Here is an 18,698-nt window from a genome sequence, read left to right as displayed (position 1 = left end):
CTATAGTAGTGTTTTTCTTTACTAACCTGTATCCGTGGATCTATAGTAGTGTTTTTCTTTACTAACCTGTATCTGTGGATCTATAGTAGTGTTTTTCTTTACTAACCTGTATCCGTGGATCTATAGTAGTGTTTTTCTTTACTAACCTGTATCCGTGGATCTATAGTAGTGTTTTTCTTTACTAACCTGTATCCGTGGATCTATAGTAGTGTTTTTCTTTACTAACCTGTATCTGTGGATCTATAGTAGTGTTTTTCTTTACTAACCTGTATCTGTGGATCTATAGTAGTGTTTTTCTTTACTAACCTGTATCCGTGGATCTATAGTAGTGTTTTTCTTTACTAACCTGTATCTGTGGATCTATAGTAGTGTTTTTCTTTACTAACCTGTATCTGTGGATCTATAGTAGTGTTTTTCTTTACTAACCTGTATCTGTGGATCTATAGTAGTGTTTTTCTTTACTAACCTGTATCGTGGATCTATAGTAGTGTTTTTCTTTACTAACCTGTACTGTGGATCTATAGTAGTGTTTTTCTTTACTAACCTGTATCTGTGGATCTATAGTAGTGTTTTTCTTTACTAACCTGTATCTGTGGATCTATAGTAGTGTTTTTCTTTACTAACCTGTATCCTGTGGATCTATAGTAGTGTTTTTCTTTACTAACCTGTACCGTGGATCTATAGTAGTGTTTTTCTTTACTAACCTGTATCTGTGGATCTATAGTAGTGTTTTTCTTTACTAACCTGTATCTGTGGATCTATAGCAGTGTTTTTCTTTACTAACCTGTACTGTGGATCTATAGTAGTGTTTTTCTTTACTAACCTGTATCCGTGGATCTATAGTAGTGTTTTTCTTTACTAACCTGTATCTGTGGATCTATAGTAGTGTTTTTCTTTACTAACCTGTACTGTGGATCTATAGTAGTGTTTTTCTTTACTAACCTGTATCTGTGGATCTATAGTAGTGTTTTTCTTTACTAACCTGTACTGTGGATCTATAGTAGTGTTTTTCTTTACTAACCTGTATCTGTGGATCTATAGTAGTGTTTTTCTTTACTAACCTGTATCCGTGGATCTATAGTAGTGTTTTTCTTTACTAACCTGTATCTGTGGATCTATAGTAGTGTTTTTCTTTACTAACCTGTATCCGTGGATCTATAGTAGTGTTTTTCTTTACTAACCTGTATCCGTGGATCTATAGTAGTGTTTTTCTTTACTAACCTGTATCCGTGGATCTATAGTAGTGTTTTTCTTTACTAACCTGTATCTGTGGATCTATAGTAGTGTTTTTCTTTACTAACCTGTATCTGTGGATCTATAGTAGTGTTTTTCTTTACTAACCTGTATCCGTGGATCTATAGTAGTGTTTTTCTTTACTAACCTGTATCTGTGGATCTATAGTAGTGTTTTTCTTTACTAACCTGTATCCGTGGATCTATAGTAGTGTTTTTCTTTACTAACCTGTATCTGTGGATCTATAGTAGTGTTTTTCTTTACTAACCTGTATCTGTGGATCTATAGTAGTGTTTTTCTTTACTAACCTGTATCTGTGGATCTATAGTAGTGTTTTTCTTTACTAACCTGTATCCGTGGATCTATAGTAGTGTTTTTCTTTACTAACCTGTACCGTGGATCTATAGTAGTGTTTTTCTTTACTAACCTGTATCTGTGGATCTATAGTAGTGTTTTTCTTTACTAACCTGTATCTGTGGATCTATAGCAGTGTTTTTCTTTACTAACCTGTACTGTGGATCTATAGTAGTGTTTTCTTTACTAACCTGTATCCGTGGATCTATAGTAGTGTTTTTCTTTACTAACCTGTATCCGTGGATCTATAGTAGTGTTTTTCTTTACTAACCTGTACTGTGGATCTATAGCAGTGTTTTTCTTTACTAACCTGTACCGTGGATCTATAGTAGTGTTTTTCTTTACTAACCTGTACTGTGGATCTATAGTAGTGTTTTTCTTTACTAACCTGTACTGTGGATCTATAGTAGTGTTTTTCTTTACTAACCTGTATCTGTGGATCTATAGTAGTGTTTTTCTTTACTAACCTGTACCGTGGATCTATAGTAGTGTTTTTCTTTACTAACCTGTATCCGTGGATCTATAGTAGTGTTTTTCTTTACTAACCTGTATCTGTGGATCTATAGTAGTGTTTTTCTTTACTAACCTGTATCCGTGGATCTATAGTAGTGTTTTTCTTTACTAACCTGTATCCGTGGATCTATAGTAGTGTTTTTCTTTACTAACCTGTATCCGTGGATCTATAGTAGTGTTTTTCTTTACTAACCTGTATCTGTGGATCTATAGTAGTGTTTTTCTTTACTAACCTGTATCTGTGGATCTATAGTAGTGTTTTTCTTTACTAACCTGTATCCGTGGATCTATAGTAGTGTTTTTCTTTACTAACCTGTATCCGTGGATCTATAGTAGTGTTTTTCTTTACTAACCTGTATCTGTGGATCTATAGTAGTGTTTTTCTTTACTAACCTGTATCTGTGGATCTATAGTAGTGTTTTTCTTTACTAACCTGTATCCGTGGATCTATAGTAGTGTTTTTCTTTACTAACCTGTATCTGTGGATCTATAGTAGTGTTTTTCTTTACTAACCTGTATCCGTGGATCTATAGTAGTGTTTTTCTTTACTAACCTGTATCCGTGGATCTATAGTAGTGTTTTTCTTTACTAACCTGTACCGTGGATCTATAGTAGTGTTTTTCTTTACTAACCTGTATCCGTGGATCTATAGTAGTGTTTTTCTTTACTAACCTGTATCTGTGGATCTATAGTAGTGTTTTTCTTTACTAACCTGTATCCGTGGATCTATAGTAGTGTTTTTCTTTACTAACCTGTATCTGTGGATCTATAGTAGTGTTTTTCTTTACTAACCTGTATCTGTGGATCTATAGTAGTGTTTTTCTTTACTAACCTGTACTGTGGATCTATAGTAGTGTTTTTCTTTACTAACCTGTATCCGTGGATCTATAGTAGTGTTTTTCTTTACTAACCTGTATCCGTGGATCTATAGTAGTGTTTTTCTTTACTAACCTGTACTGTGGATCTATAGCAGTGTTTTTCTTTACTAACCTGTACCGTGGATCTATAGTAGTGTTTTTCTTTACTAACCTGTACTGTGGATCTATAGTAGTGTTTTTCTTTACTAACCTGTATCTGTGGATCTATAGTAGTGTTTTTCTTTACTAACCTGTACTGTGGATCTATAGTAGTGTTTTTCTTTACTAACCTGTACTGTGGATCTATAGTAGTGTTTTTCTTTACTAACCTGTATCCGTGGATCTATAGTAGTGTTTTTCTTTACTAACCTGTATCTGTGGATCTATAGTAGTGTTTTTCTTTACTAACCTGTATCTGTGGATCTATAGTAGTGTTTTTCTTTACTAACCTGTACTGTGGATCTATAGTAGTGTTTTTCTTTACTAACCTGTATCTGTGGATCTATAGTAGTGTTTTTCTTTACTAACCTGTATCTGTGGATCTATAGTAGTGTTTTTCTTTACTAACCTGTACTGTGGATCTATAGTAGTGTTTTTCTTTACTAACCTGTATCTGTGGATCTATAGTAGTGTTTTTCTTTACTAACCTGTATCCGTGGATCTATAGTAGTGTTTTTCTTTACTAACCTGTACTGTGGATCTATAGTAGTGTTTTTCTTTACTAACCTGTATCTGTGGATCTATAGTAGTGTTTTTCTTTACTAACCTGTACCGTGGATCTCCATTCCTGCCTGCTGACCTCCCACAGCCTCCTCTGCTGTAATCAGCAGCTCAGATAAACCCACAAACACTCAGTGATCCCGCTGTGCTTGTTTTTCTGGCCCAGGTAGGAAACAGAGAAAAGGAAGCTGCAGGTAAAAATAAATCCACAGCAGAAAATGTGAGCGATCCGATCACGTTGTTCCTCCTCCTTGAAGCTGCTGAAGCCACAGGGAGGATTTTTAGTTCCTGTGAACGTCCAGAGGCTGCTGCTGACGCTCAGGTGGCCTCGGTCACCTGGACTGATGACAGCTCGGCCATTACACCCTCCTCAGAGGCTCCAGCTGAACAATGATGTGTGTTCAGACCAATCCAGCCTCTCTGAGTGCTTCCTCAGGTTGATGGAGCTTCCTCTGATGACACCACAGCCCACGCACTGCTTCTTCTGGCTGCGACAGGGAGGAAAATAAGCTGCTTTTATTTCTACTTTATGCAGAATCCTTCAACAACAACAGCAACAAACCTCCCACTTTGCTTTGACAGCATCCTAATCCTAAAATAACATTTAAATGAAGGCAAAGCAAGAATCAACAACAAGAAAATCCCTGAGTATGGAAGAATCACACGACTAAATAATGAATAAACCATGAAGACATCCCATGTTCTCCGTACATCTGAACTCACGCCATCACTAGCTAACTTCTTACATAATCTTCTCCAGAGGATTCAGGCTCTTTTTTCCAGTAATCAAACTCATTTTAGCTGCTTTTTCTTTCTCATTAACTCTATTTATTTCCTCTCTTGCAGCAGCACAAAGCCAGAGCACCATGGTAGCAGTAGATATTAACATTTTCATGCCTTTTACCACTCATTTCTTGGTTTTATCTGCTTTGTTTCCTTTCAGCTTCTTATTTCCACTTCTGTTGGACGTCACTGATGTCTAAAGCTCCAGCTAACGGTTCCATTAGCCCTTTTTATTAATCACGTCATAGTTTGCTCTATAGAATGGTAGAAAATGCAGATCATTGCTTCCAAAGCTCAAGACAACATCCTCAAATGTCTTGTTTTGACCAAAACAGTCTGTTTACTGTCCCAGAGATCGATTTGCAACAGCTCAGTAAACGTGCTGCAGCTCTGCCTCTGACTGATGAGTCTGCTTCTGCTTTTTCAGGCAACACTGAAAGGAAACGTCAAGAACCTGATTAGATCCATATAAAAGGGTCCGTTCTGTCAGAATACAGGAGTATGTTGCTGTAGGGTTAGACTAACACTTTACTTATTGGTTTTTTTGGGACCCAAAACTAAATTCTGTTAAATGTTTGGCTGAATGTGAATCTGAACTCTTTATGTTTTCAGACCTGTGAGGGGTTCCATTTACAGCCTCAAAAATATCTTTGTTGGAAGCCCTTTTAAGAGCTCAGTATCTCCAAAAATATTACTCCTGAAGCCACAAAGTTCAGTTGTGGTCCTTGAAAATGGAAGAAAATGTTTTCTGGTCTAGTGTCTCCATAAAGTTCCTGTCAGTGTTTATCTATGGATGGATCCATGTTTCTACTAAAATACAGTCCTTGGTCCACATTTCTCCAACTGTTGAGGCTCTAACATCAGTAGAATCTGATGGTTAAAGTTGGACCAGACAAGGTTCCAGTTTTAAGATGTTTTGATTTAAAATCTGTTCAAAATAAACCAAATTTTGTCTAAAATGACTGAAAAATTGTCCAAAAATGTCAACAATGAATGCTTATTAGAAAAAGTGTAATATTATTTCAAATGAGGGTGGTATGATAGCTCCAGAACATCCTAGTCCTCTAGTCTTTTGCTATTTTGAAATGAAATCTGCCTAAAATGACCCAAAATGTGCCCAGAATTACTCAAAATGATTCAAAATGACAATAACAAATACATACTGGCCATTTAAAATGGAAAGAAAGTGCAAAATCTCCAATCCAGATTGTTCTAGAGTCTCCATAAAGTTCCTGTCAGTGTATATCTATGGATGGATGGATCCATGTTTCTACTAAAAACCAGTCCTTGGTCCACATTTCTCCAACTGTTGAGGCTGTAACATCAGTAGAACCCGATGTGTGGTACAGTTTCTTACTATTTGGACATGAAACTTGTACAAAATTAGTCCAAATTGTGCAAAAATAAACCCAAAGATCTGTCCAAAATGACTAAAAACAATCTGCAATTTGGCAAGATTTGCCCAAAATAATGTAAAATCTGTCCAAAATTACTGTAAATGTGTCCAGAATTAATCACTATGGCTCAAAATTACCATAAAAAAACATTTATTGGCCCTTTAAATGGGAATAAAGAGTCAAATCTCCAGTCCAGACTGGTCTAGTGTCTCCATAAAATTCCTGTCAGTGTGTATTTATGGATGGATCCATATTTCTAATAAAATCCAGTCTGTGGTCCACATTTCTCCACCTGTTGAGGCTCTAAAATCACTAGAATCTGATGTGTTAAAGTTTGACCAGACACACATTTTGAATGGATCTATGACTATTTTAAGTCTTTAATATTGATAAAACAAATCAAAAATCAGTTCTGGATCATGATTATCAGGTATCTGTTAGAGAAGATCCACTCTATAGAGGATTTATTTTCATCGGCAGATTCAGGACAGGACTCGGTGCATAAGAGCAGTTCTGTCAGTCACATGAAACGCGTGAATCAACGCACTGGAAGGATAATATATCAGACAAAATGGTGGTTCTCCTGCATTATGGATCTACCAGCCTGGAACCAGCAGAGCTCCGGTGTGTCTGCAGCTGTCACATGGTTTCCTACAGGCCGGTTACCGAACCAGCAGCCCTCTGCCTCACCACCGTGACACCTGTCGTTCTGAGCGGCTCTGAGGACCCGCTGCAGGCTGCTCACCTTAACGTATCCCACCTGGATAATCCGGTTAAAGCACCTTGCGGCTAACAGCTGCTGACACCTCCGATCCACCGACCGGGATCCTCCGGCGGCGGCGTGGATTCTGAAGCGCAACTGGGAACTGACGGTGGCAGGCAGCGGGTCAGACCGTCGCTCCGGGTCGGTCGCCGTGTTCCGCCGTGTCGTCGTCGGTGCTGTCCCGGTGCAGTAAACTGGGTCAGTGTTTCTCTCCGTACAGCTGATGCGCGTCCGCCGACCGTCAAGTTAGCGGCTACGCACAGCTAACGGAGGATTTCAGCGTAAAGCGACGTGACCAATGGGGACTTTAAAGATCGACAGAAGCACAACAGCTCAACTTATTTAAATACATTTAAATAAATAATAATCATCCAGTTACGTTATACGTACGGTAAAATTACACAAACACCTATTCTAACCATAGTATATCTGCTTCTGCGTCTTAAATTAACCTTACGGACGAAAATCTTGCTACTTCCGGTTACATCCTGGTACTTCCAGTCATAGACATATATAAACATAGACATATATAAAGAGCAGACGCCGCATCGACCGCTACTGCCTATTGGGGCTGACGAGCGGTGGGGCCGCCATCTTGGTCCGGTCAGCCGCTCCACTCAGCGCTGTTTGACAGCGCATTTAATCCATCTTAACTCTGAATATTAAACTGATTTTCACGCGTTTTTTATTTTTATTTTTTGCTGCAAACGTCATACATGTAGCTATGATACAGGACAAATGGTTCAACGTATTTTAATATTCATAGCGGGAATAATAGATAATAATAATAATAATAATAATAGGTAATAGAATATTCTGATACTAAGCTCGACTGTAGACAGGTATTTTACAAACACTGTAAACACACACACACTAATATATGTTAGAGAAGCAGATAATGGCAGTAAAGTCAATTATATTAAAAATTTGAAAAGACAATATATGATTATGCTATATATACATATATAAACAAAATACTGACTAATGAACACATATTTCTATATAAAACAATAGATAGAAGTTATATATCAGAGAAAATGAATATATATAAATCATAGATGGAGTAACAACATCATTCACATATATACAGGCTGTAATAGATAAAAGTTATATATCAGAGAAAATCATACTACATAAATAAATCATGTATGGAGTATCAATATAATCAATATATCAGAGAAAATTATCATAGAAATCATATATAGACTATGGATATAATTTATATATATATATATATATATATATATATATATATATAGTTTTATATGGAAATATGTGTTCATTAGTCAGTATTTTGTTTATATATATATTTAAAGTGTAATCATATATTGTCTCTTCAAATTATTAAAATAATTGACTTTACTGCCATTATCTGCTTCTCTAACATATATTAGTGTGTGTGTGTTTACAGTGTTTGTAAAATACCTGTCTACAGTCGAGCTTAGTATCAGAATATTCTATTACCTATTATTATTATTATTATTATTATCTATTATTCCTGCTATGAATATTAAAATACGCTGAACCATTTGTCCTGTATCATAGCTACATGTATGACGTTTGCAGCAAAAAATAAAAATAAAAATGCGTGAAAATCAGTTTAATATTCAGAGTTAAGATGGATTAAATGCGCTGTCAAACAGCGCTGAGTGGAGCGGGTGACCGGACCAAGAAAGCGGCCGTATTTCTCGCTGCGCAGCACCCCGAGCGGCGTCTACTCCTTATTATATGTCTATGCTTCCAGTAGCGACCGTCAAGTTAGCGGCGGCGACGCACGGAGCTAACGGCGGATTTCAGCGTAAAGCGACGCGATTGTTGAAGACATTAACGGTCGACAGAAGCACAACAGCTCAACTTTAAGATATTTAAATAAAACAGCATCTATACAGTTCCGTTATGCGCACATAAAATTATACAAACGCCTATTCCAATCCTAGTTTATCTGCTTCTGTGTCTTAAATTAGCCTCACAGACAATAATCTGGCTACAGCCGGTTACATCCTGCTACTTCCGGTATCCGCACCTGCCGATCAACAACAAAAACAGCGCGACGCAACATTTAATCTGCAAAACTCTGGTCATGTTCCTCCTGATTTTTAGTGTTTAAAATAAATAACAATAATGAGAAATGGCGTATTAAATAAAATGTCTTCTTTGGCTACATTAAGTAACACAGCCTCCTGAATCCTGCCCTGAAGTTAGTTTCCGTTTCGACCCTTAAGGGTAAAGTTAAGGGAAATTCAACTCTCAGCTCTCAACCACTGATTCTCCCTTTTCATTTCTTACAATTTAATGAAGTAAAACAGTATTAGATTTTCAGGGAAAGTATTATTCATGTACAATATCTACATTTACATTTATGAAGCCTTTATTCTGTTTTTTGGTAGATCTTGCTTTGTCTTTATTTTTATGATTATTATTTAACATCTGGATCCCATTAGACCAGGTCCAGATCTAAACCCACTATAGGCAGAATGATCAAATGTCAACCAGATTGTCCTACAGAGGTTAAGAGTCTTCAGAACATAGTCTCAAAACGCTGAAATCTTAATTTGATTAATCTGATTTGTGGAAATGCAAAATGTGACATTTTGCTTCTTTTTTGCATTTAGACCACATAAGACCAGGTCCAGATCTAAACCTAATATATATAGGCCAGGTCACATCTGGACTGCATTTACCTACAGAGGCCAAAGAGTCTGTAAGACTGCAACGCAGGATTGTTCCAGTGATGGATAAACATCCTCAGTCAACTTCCACACAGATCCAGGCTGTCCTGCAGACTCAGGATGCAAAAGTGTCTGCTCGGACCAGACCATACGTCTGAATGAGAAGAAGCGCTACGGCAGGAGACCAAGGAGAACCCCACTGGTGACAAACAGATATAAAAGAGCCAGAGTGGAGTTTGCAAAAATGTACCTGAGTAAGCCTCAGTCCTTCTGTCAGAACATTTTGTGGACAGATGAGACTAAGCTAGAGCTTTTTGGAAAAGCACATCATTCTACTTTATACAGAAAATGGAACGAGACCTACAAAGAAAAGAACACAGAACCTACAGTCAGACATGGAGGAGGTTCACAGATGTTTTGGGGTTGTTTTGTTGCCTCTGGCGCTGCCTGTCTTGACCGTGTGCAAGGAATCATGAAATCTGGAGACTATAAAAAGCAGAGGTCATGGGTGTTCCAGCAGAACAATGACCGACCAAACAACTCAAATAGCACCAAGAAATGGTTGGAGACAAAGTTCTGGAGAGTTCTAAAGTAACAGCAATGAGTCCAGATCTAAATCCCATTGAACACAGATGGAGAGATCTCAAAGCTACTGTTGCAAGAAGGAACCCTTCAAATCTGAGAGACCTGCAGCAGTTTGCAAAAGAAGAGGGGTCCAGAATTTCATCTGAGAGCTGTTAGAACATTGTTGATGGTTCTGGGAAGCGATTGGTTTCAGTTATTTCTTTCAAAGGGTGTGAAAACAAATACTCAGTTGAGGGCGCCAAAAATTTTGTCTGGCCCATTTTTTTGAGTTTTGTTTAAAATTCTGTCAATTTTGGCTGAATTCTTCAGATTTTTTGTGTTTTTCCAATGCATATCAAGGAAATAAACACGTGTATACCAAAAACATTTATAATCGCAACAATTTCTGGGAGAAATGGTGGATTTTCTGGAAAAAAATGGGGGTGCCAAAACTTCTATCTATCTATCTATCTATCTATCTATCTATCTATCTATCTATCTATCTATCTATCTATCTATCTATCTATCTAATTAAATTAAATTAAATGTATTTTTTGCACATTGTCACAAAAAATAAAAGCTTTGTATATTTAAAAGTTAGTTTCAAACAGCGTTACATGTTTAGATAAAGTTAAAAAAAAACTATAATGTACATTAAAATGTAGAATAAATTATACAATCAGTCGCCCAGAGCTGTAAGTTAAGTTTCCCTTAACTCCGATCCGGAACCGAACTTCAGCCTCATGTAAGGGCTAAAGCCGTTCTCCTACGTTAGATTTCGGGCTCAAATGGCGCCGTCGCCTTCTAACAAGCCGTGCTCTGATTGGTTCCCGGGTGTTGTTGGGCTGTTTTCATTGGCTCCCGACAGGATGTTTTGACACTTTACTTCCTGGTGAGCGCCAACGAGCTGTAGTCGCGTGTGCAGGTCTGTCAACAAAGTAAGTTGTTTCAGTAACGGCCACTTTTCCAGATTTTAAGTCCTTTTTTTTTAGATAACCGCTGCTAAGAATGCTTTAGCTAACCGACCGAGGGGCATTAATTTCGGCTCCACCGGCTGTCCGCAGCGGCGTGTGGCTAAAGCCGTGATCAGCAGCCGGAGTTTCTGTCGGTTTTTGTTAAGTTTTCCTCCTTTTTACTCCTCTTTCCATCAAGATATCGAGGTTACTATGGCCGACCTTGCCGGGGTGAAGAGCAGCCAGCCTCCGGGAGGAGAGGATCGGGGCGGAGGGGAAGGTGGAGGCCCGGAGAGGGGCTCTGGAGGCGGGTTGACCGAAGCCCAGCTGGCGGTGATGGAGCGATGCCTCCATGCCCTGAAACACGCGAAAAACGACAGTCACACGCTGGCTGCTCTGCTGCTGGTGGGTCTGAGACGAAACTGGGAGGTTACAGTCAATTTACAGGAATTAAAAGCCAACAATAGGGTATTAATGTTCCTCTGATGCTGCTACAGACTTTAACAGCTGTGAGCCTCATTTTTACATCTAAAGCTGCTTTTAAGGCTCAGAAAACCAAATTTCAGTTCTTTCATGGAGCTATCATCCACGTTTCACGTATTTAGAGCAGTTATGATCTTGTTTTATGACCTTAATGAAACCTAAAGATAAAATAAAAAACACAAGGACACTAAGAACAGTAATTTAAGAATATTTAAATGAATGAATTCTACTTTAGTTTATGAAACTGTAAGTTGATTAGAAACCCTGTCTGATATCAGAATCTTTCTATGATGCAGTAAAGTGACTGTTTAGGTCGTTTTCCTGCAGGATTGTTGTGTTTTCTTGCAGTACTGACTCTAAAGTCCTCTGATGTTGTCGTCTCTAGGTAACTCGGCTCTGCCCGGCCAGCCAGCTGGACCAGCCCACCCTGCAGCGGCTCTTCCAGGCCGTGGGTCTGAACCTTCCGGCCCGGCTCCTGATGACGGCGGTCCGAGGCAGTGACAGCTCAGTGTTACCCCCAGAACAGCTGCTGTCTCTGGGCACGGCTCTGCTGGCCGCCCTGAGCACCGACCCAGACATGGCCTCCCACCCCCAGCTGCTCTCCACCGTCCCCCTGCTGCTGGGCATCTTAGCCAACGGCCTGGAGAACCAGCAGAACCAGGACCGGGCCGGGCAGAGTCCGGAGAAGAAAGCAGCTGATGTCTCAAACGTGGATCCGGTCGGGGAGACCAGCAAGCAGAAAGATGACGATGCAACCAGAACGTCTCCAGAAGCGTCCTCCAGGCTGGACGAGGCCATGGCTGCAGACTGCTACCAGGTTCTGACGGCGGTTTGTGGGCTCCCCAGAGGTCCAGACCAGCTCCTGAGCCGAGCTGCTGTCCCGGCTCTGTGCCAGGCGGTGGAACAGAACCAGACTCTGAGCCGGGGGAGGGGGCTGGCCCTGCTCGGCCGCCTCCTGTCCGGTAAAACCAGAACCAAAGCGTGGAGCAGACACTCTGCACAACTCCTGGCTCTGCTGGTCCGACTCTCCAAAGACTTCTGCCAGTCGTCAGACCAGAACCGGCTCGGTATGTGTTCCCAGCTGGTCCAGTTCCTGCCCCCTGCTGGGATGGCGGCCCAGAGCGAGGACCTGAAGGGGGCGGTGAGCCGGGTCTGGGCAGCGCTGAGGCCCGTGATGCAGGCCAAGCTAACGCCCAAACAGATCGGACCGGTCCTGGTCCTCAGCGCCTGTCTGCTGGACCTGCAGGGCTGGGAGCTGGTGGGACCCCCCAAGTTCTGCTGCCTGCTGGTGAACCGGGCCTGTGTGGAGGTCCGGATGGGTCTAGAAGAACCACCAGGGAGTGATGTGAGCCCAGAGCTGCAGCAAACTCTGACAGGTGAGATAAAGATCAGAACGTCTGGAAGGTTCTAATGTTTGGAGACGAGAAGAAGTGGAGCCACAAACACGGGTTAGAGAGCTCAGGAAGGTTATGTGATTAAAGCTGCTGTATGAACAGGTTTAACGTCCAAAAGCACAAGAGTTAGAGCTGTTTAAGAAGGTTCAGTGTGTCACAAAATAAGAACCAGAAAAGCAGAGATCAGTCCTCCTCCAAGGCTGCTCATTCCCCCGTATGTCAGAAATGCAGCATTTATTTATTAGTTATTGATGATCAGAAACCACAGCAACATAGAATGTGTCCATTTAGGTTTCAGTCATTTTAAAATAATTTTCTGTTCATTCTGAACAGATTAAAGTCATTCTGGTCAATTTTTCGGTCATTGTGGGAAGATTTTTGTCATCTCTGACAACCTTTGTGTAATTCTGGACATTTCTGCAATTTTGGCTCATTTTCAAGTCATTTTGGATGATTTTTACAGCATCTTGGACAAATTTAGTGTTATTCTGCAAATTTTCAGTCATTCTGGATCATTTTTAATCATTTGAGAGAAATTCTTCTCCTCCTCTTCCTCTTCCTCTTCCTCCACCTCTTCCTCCTCCTCCTCCTCCTCTTCCTCCTCCTCCTCCTCTTCCTCCTCCTCCTCTTCCTCCTCCTCCTCTTCCTCCTCCTCCTCCTCCTCTTCCTCCTCCTCCTCTTCTTCCTCCTCCTCTTCTTCTTCCTCTTCTTCCTCCTCCTCTTCTTCCTCTTCCTCCTCCTCCTCCTCTTCTTCCTCTTCCTCCTCTTCCTCCTCCTCCTCCTCTTCCTCTTCCTCTTCTTCTTCCTCCTCTTCCTCCTCCTCTTCTTCCTCTTCCTCCTCCTCCACCTCTTCCTCCTCCTCCTCCTCCTCTTCCTCCTCCTCCTCCTCCTCTTCCTCCTCCTCCTCCTCCTCCTCCTCAGGTTGTTACCGGATCATGGAGGCGTCCATAGAGCAGGCGTGTCTGCAGACGTCTCCTCAGATCTCCGTGTCTGGTCTCAGTCTGCAGCAGAGCCGTCAGGTTCTGGGGGTTCTGGAGGAGGCCTTCTCTGCTCTCATGTTCTACCTGCAGCAGGTGAGGAGGTCACATGAACTTTCCTACCTGTTGATCGAACCACAGTGGTTCTGTGCAGAAATGTCTAAATCCACAGTAAATAAAGGTACAGCTGGTTAACTCGTCTGGAATATCGTTAATGAGAGACTTTCAGTGATTAGTCGGTTAATTAATGAAGCTAAAACTTGGTGTCCTCTCTGCTCACAAACAGTCCTGATTTCTGCTCATTATTTCTTTGCATTAAATTAGATTCCTGTTATTCTTTCCAGTCATTTTATTACATTATTTAATTCTTTACTATTTAAAAATTTCACAGGAAGCCGGTTCTAAAAAAACAATTAAAACATTTGGAGGCATTTTTGTTGGTTCAGGAGAAAAAGAGAAAAAGACAGGAATAAAATATTGTTTTGAAAGAATCACAAGTTAAACACCAAAGGACACTAAATGTTTTCTCTATAAATACTACTTTTAATCAACATTTTACTAATAATTCTATTCTCTGCACCTTATTTCACTGTTTTTGTTGATTATTTCAGCTTCTGTCAGACGTTCAGAAAACTATTATTCTCACTGTTGATCAACCTGCTGATAGTTTTATTGATTAACTGGTTGAATGTTGATTCTTAAAGTCCAAGATGATAAATGTCCATGACTCATCCTCCTCCTCCTCTTCCTCCTTCATAGATGAGCAGATAAACCAGAGACCATATTAATTTAACAAGCTGCAGTCAGACTGATTAAAGTGAATTATTGAATAATTACTGGACGGATAAACCGGCGCTGTAATAATCCTCCTGGTCTGTTTACTTCCTGTCAGGTGGATCCGAGTCGCTATGACGACCCGTTCGTCTTCGCCACCTTCCGCTGTCTGTGCTCGTGGTTGGCCGAGGAGACTTCCTGTCTGAGGGAGGAAGTGACCAAACTGCTCCCGTTTCTGATCAGCTACAGCCGGAAACACCTGCAGGAAGACGGCTCTGAGCAGAACCTCCAGCACTGGAGCAGCGAGGAGAACGAAGCCTGGACGGGCAGCGAGCCTCTGAGGTGATTATTATTATTATTATTATTATTATTATTATTAGTAAGGAAACACAGCGAGCCTCTGAGGTGATTATTATTATTATTATTAATATTATTATTATTAGTAAGGAAACACAGCGAGGCTCTGAGGTGATTATTATTATTATTATTATTATTATTATTATTAGTAAGGAAACACAGCGAGGCTCTGAGGTGATTATTATTATTATTATTATTATTATTATTATTAGTAAGGAAACACAGCGAGGCTCTGAGGTGATTATTATTATTATTATTATTATTATTATTATTATTATTATTAGGAAGGTAACACAGCGAGGCTCTGAGGTGATTATTATTATTATTATTATTATTATTATTATTATTAGGAAGGTAACACAGCGAGGCTCTGAGGTGATTATTATTATTATTATTATTATTATTATTATTATTAGTAAGGAAACACAGCGAGGCTCTGAGGTGATTATTATTATTATTATTATTATTATTATTATTATTATTATTATTAGTAAGGAAACACAGCAAGCCTCTGAGGTGATTATTATTATTATTATTATTATTATTATTATTATTAGTAAGGAAACACAGCGAGGCTCTGAGGTGATTATTATTATTATTATTAATATTATTATTATTAGTAAGGAAACACAGCGAGGATCTGAGGTGATTATTATTATTATTATTATTATTATTAGGAAGGTAACACAGCGAGGCTCTGAGGTGATTATTATTATTATTATTATTATTATTATTATTATTATTAGGAAGGTAACACAGCGAGGCTCTGAGGTGATTATTATTATTATTATTATTATTATTATTATTATTAGTAAGGAAACACAGCGAGGCTCTGAGGTGATTATTATTATTATTATTATTATTATTATTATTATTATTAGTAAGGAAACACAGCAAGCCTCTGAGGTGATTATTATTATTATTATTATTATTATTATTATTATTAGTAAGGAAACACAGCGAGGCTCTGAGGTGATTATTATTATTATTATTAATATTATTATTATTAGTAAGGAAACACAGCGAGGCTCTGAGGTGATTATTATTATTATTATTATTATTATTAGGAAGGTAACACAGCAAGCCTCTGAGGTTAGGACCATCCTGATAGTTAATAATCTGTCAGAGGGGAAAGAACGAACCCAAAGTTCTGCAGGTAAAGATGTACACTATGGTTCAGTTTGGGGTCGCTCAGAAATGTCCTTATTTGTAAAAGAACAGCGTTTTTTTTCCATGAACAAACTGTTGAACTGTGGTGTATTGGGAATCATTTTGGACAATTTTTGATTCACTTTGGAGAAGTTTCAAAGTATTTTGGACCAGTTTAGAGTCAGATTGGAGGTTTTTTTTCTGCCTGTTTTCCAGTGAATTTGGATCGGTTTTTGTCATTTTGGACAAACTGAGGAATTCTGGATGAGTTTTTAATCAATGTACACAAGTTTTGAGTTATTTAGGAGAAATCATGAGTCATTGTGGATGATTTTACAGAGTTTAAGACCATTTTTGAGACAGTTTAGAGCTGTTTTAGTCATTTTGGACAGTATTTAATCTTTCAGGATAACACTGGAGTCTTTCTAGACAGCCTGGACACGTTTTAAGTTCTTTTGGACCATTTTTGAGATGTTTCAGACAAGTTATTATCATTTCAGACAAATGCTGAGTCACTGTGGACAAATTTGAAGCCATTCTGGACCATTTCAAAGTCAGTTTGTGGCCCATCTTCCTCCTCCTCCTGCAGGTATCTCCTCCCAGCTCTGTGCCACCTGTCGGCAGAAGAAGGTCCAAGGAAGGTTCTGCTCGGCCTGGACGCTCCGGCGCTGCTGGTGGACTTCCTGTCCCGGTGCTGGACCTCCATGAAGGAGAAAGGAGCGGCGACGATGGCCAGAGATCCCAGCATGGAGACGGCCTGCTCAGCCCTCCTGAACTTCACCGTGACGGAGCCGGAGAGAGTCGGGTATTAAACCACATTAAACCTCATTAAAGCCTCATAGAGTCAGATAGCAGCTTCATGTGTGAAATACTCCCATTAAACCTCATTAAAGCCTCAGCTGATGGGTTTAATTTCAATTAAAATTCAAACTGTTTTCCAGGAAGGACTCCTGTTTCAGAACCCTGGAGGTCCTACTGAGTGAAGCACTTCCTGTTTTGGTGAATAAGCCCCGCCTCCTGGTCCTGGCAGCCAATTACTGCACTCTGGGACTCATGATTGGCCGGCTGAAGTCGTCTCCTTCAGGTGAGGCTGAACGGGACAGTCTTTTAGAAGTAAAACCAGAAATCTCAGTTTTTTGTCCAGCAATGCGTGAAAACAACCAAAGTTTGAGCTTAGTCGTTCAAAATCACAGTATTTGATATTTAATGTTAGAAATGTGCCTTTTTTCAGACATTTCCTCAGAAAATAATCAGAAAAACGAGCTCCTAGTGTCCTGCTGCATAAATCCTCAGTGAGCTGTTTGTGTGTTTCTGGTCCTGGTGGAGCTGTGAGGTGAAAGGAGCAGACTTTATCAGCTTCATTCAGTTTATTCTGCTGAGCCTGTGAAACATTCAGGAGGACAAAATGACAGATTTTAATCTGGAGACAGCCTGAATGTTGGTTTAGTTGTTTTCTCGACACATTTCTTCAGAAAAATACCCAGAAAACGTGGTGTGTGTGAATGAATGAGTGAGCTGCTCCTCCAGGGAGAACGGAGCTTTGGCTGTAAAGTTTCAGAGTTAACTCCTTTATGGACTTGAGGAACGTTAGAATTCAACGGTTTTTAAATTTCTAACAACAATAAGAACTGTGAATAAAACGTGGTGTCTGTTCTCCAGTGAACGTTTGTGGTCCTGAGCTGTTTTCTACCTTCCAGGCTCGGTGGAAGCTGCTCAGCGGCGTTTCTTCTCTGCAGCTCTCCGGTTCCTCCGCGGCGCCCTGGACTCCGGCTCCGGCCCGGTGAAGGTGAGCCCCGGCTGGGAGCAGAGCTGGGACGAGGCGGCCGAGCTCTGGAGGTTGAGTCTCCAGGCTCTGGGAGGCTGCGTCCGGGTCCAGCCGTCCGTCTGCGGCCTGATCCGGGAGGAGGGATGGCTCAGACACACCCTCAGCATGCTGGGTCAGGCCGGCGCTCTGCCGGACCGACACACCGAGGAGGTTCTGGAGGAGGCTCTGAGTGCCGTCGCCCAGCAGTGTCCGGTCTGTCAGCAGGAGATCAGAGACGTGATGGAGAGCAGCCACAGAGGAGCTCTGAGCAGGATGAGGAACCTGGAGAAGTCCCTGAAGTGAAGCTGCTCTCTGAAGGAGTTCTCACTGAGAAACAGTAAAACGGAGCCAGACTGTGTTTATTCTGAACCTGACATGGATAATGTGTTGCTTTTTGTTTTTATGATCAAGTTTAATCAGAAAATGAGACAAAGTATGTGTTTTTGTGTGAATGTTCCCTAATAATGCGACTGAACCTTTTTAGCTTTCTTCAGTCTGCATCCAGTAAACCTGCAGAGAACACCTGAGTGCTGGAATGTAAAGGCCTTCAATAAAGAACTATTTTGGTAGAGAACGGTCACTCTCTGTTTTAGCAGCATCCAGACATTTTCCAGCAGCAGAATCAACCTGAAAGAGTCTGCAGCAGCTCCAGCTGATGGAGCTAAAAGGAGCTTCACTTCATGGAATCCTCTTCCCCTCAGTCACCAGCAGAGGGCGCGCACAGACTGAGGAAGTTCTGGGTGAAGGTTCACTCTGTCCACATTTCTGAGAGTTTAATGTGTTTTTATTTGTATCCTAAGTGAACGAGATTAGTCATTAAGTTCCACAGGAGAAAAACAAAGTCATGACATTTTTCACAACAAGGAAATACGGAGTTATTAAATCAGTTTTAATCACAGAATGCGTCAGAAGTCATCTAATAAATGTAATAAACTGCAATTTATTACCCGGAAG

At 40.3% G+C, this 18,698-nt stretch overlaps 2 protein-coding genes across 3 annotated transcripts in view; one reads left to right on the top strand and one right to left on the bottom strand.

Annotated features, from left to right (window-relative positions):
- The window catches only part of LOC110966823 (dyslexia-associated protein KIAA0319-like protein), a 70,692-nt gene extending 63,640 nt beyond the window's left edge, over window positions 1–7,052 (bottom strand). The window contains exons 1-2 of the mRNA XM_051955199.1: window positions 6,603–7,052; window positions 3,724–4,165 (exon numbers count right to left, since the gene is read on the bottom strand). The gene's annotated coding sequence lies outside the window, so the exon portion shown is untranslated. The remainder of the gene's footprint in view (window positions 1–3,723; window positions 4,166–6,602) is intronic.
- Window positions 7,053–10,648: 3,596 nt separating this feature from the next.
- On the top strand, window positions 10,649–18,645 carry ncdn (neurochondrin). Of its 2 annotated transcripts, XM_022216298.2 has the most exons (8): window positions 10,649–10,791; window positions 11,006–11,211; window positions 11,675–12,665; window positions 13,605–13,756; window positions 14,553–14,776; window positions 16,530–16,745; window positions 16,882–17,024; window positions 17,638–18,645. In XM_022216298.2, exons 2-8 carry the CDS (start codon window positions 11,020–11,022, stop codon window positions 18,045–18,047), a joined length of 2,328 nt encoding a protein of 775 aa, XP_022071990.2. In that variant the 5' UTR covers window positions 10,649–10,791; window positions 11,006–11,019; the 3' UTR covers window positions 18,048–18,645. The 2 variants fall into 2 exon arrangements, with proteins under 2 accessions (XP_022071990.2, XP_022071989.2); XM_022216297.2 differs by having other exon boundaries at window positions 10,700–11,211.
- The last annotated feature ends 53 nt before the right edge of the window (window positions 18,646–18,698 follow it).

Source organism: Acanthochromis polyacanthus, chromosome 11 (genome assembly GCF_021347895.1).
Source record: "Acanthochromis polyacanthus isolate Apoly-LR-REF ecotype Palm Island chromosome 11, KAUST_Apoly_ChrSc, whole genome shotgun sequence".
Taxonomy (NCBI): domain Eukaryota; kingdom Metazoa; phylum Chordata; class Actinopteri; family Pomacentridae; genus Acanthochromis; species Acanthochromis polyacanthus.
This window is presented reverse-complemented; position numbering and strand designations above follow the sequence as displayed.

Excerpts from the sequence above, each read along its gene's own strand:
- ncdn (XM_022216298.2), top strand. The coding sequence starts at position 11,020 with ATGGCCGACCTTGCCGGGGTGAAGAGCAGCCAGCCTCCGGGAGGAGAG. Across the intron at positions 12,666-13,604 it reads GCTGCAGCAAACTCTGACAG|GTTGTTACCGGATCATGGAG; the intron begins GTGAGATAAAGA and ends CCTCCTCCTCAG. Across the intron at positions 13,757-14,552 it reads TCATGTTCTACCTGCAGCAG|GTGGATCCGAGTCGCTATGA; the intron begins GTGAGGAGGTCA and ends ACTTCCTGTCAG.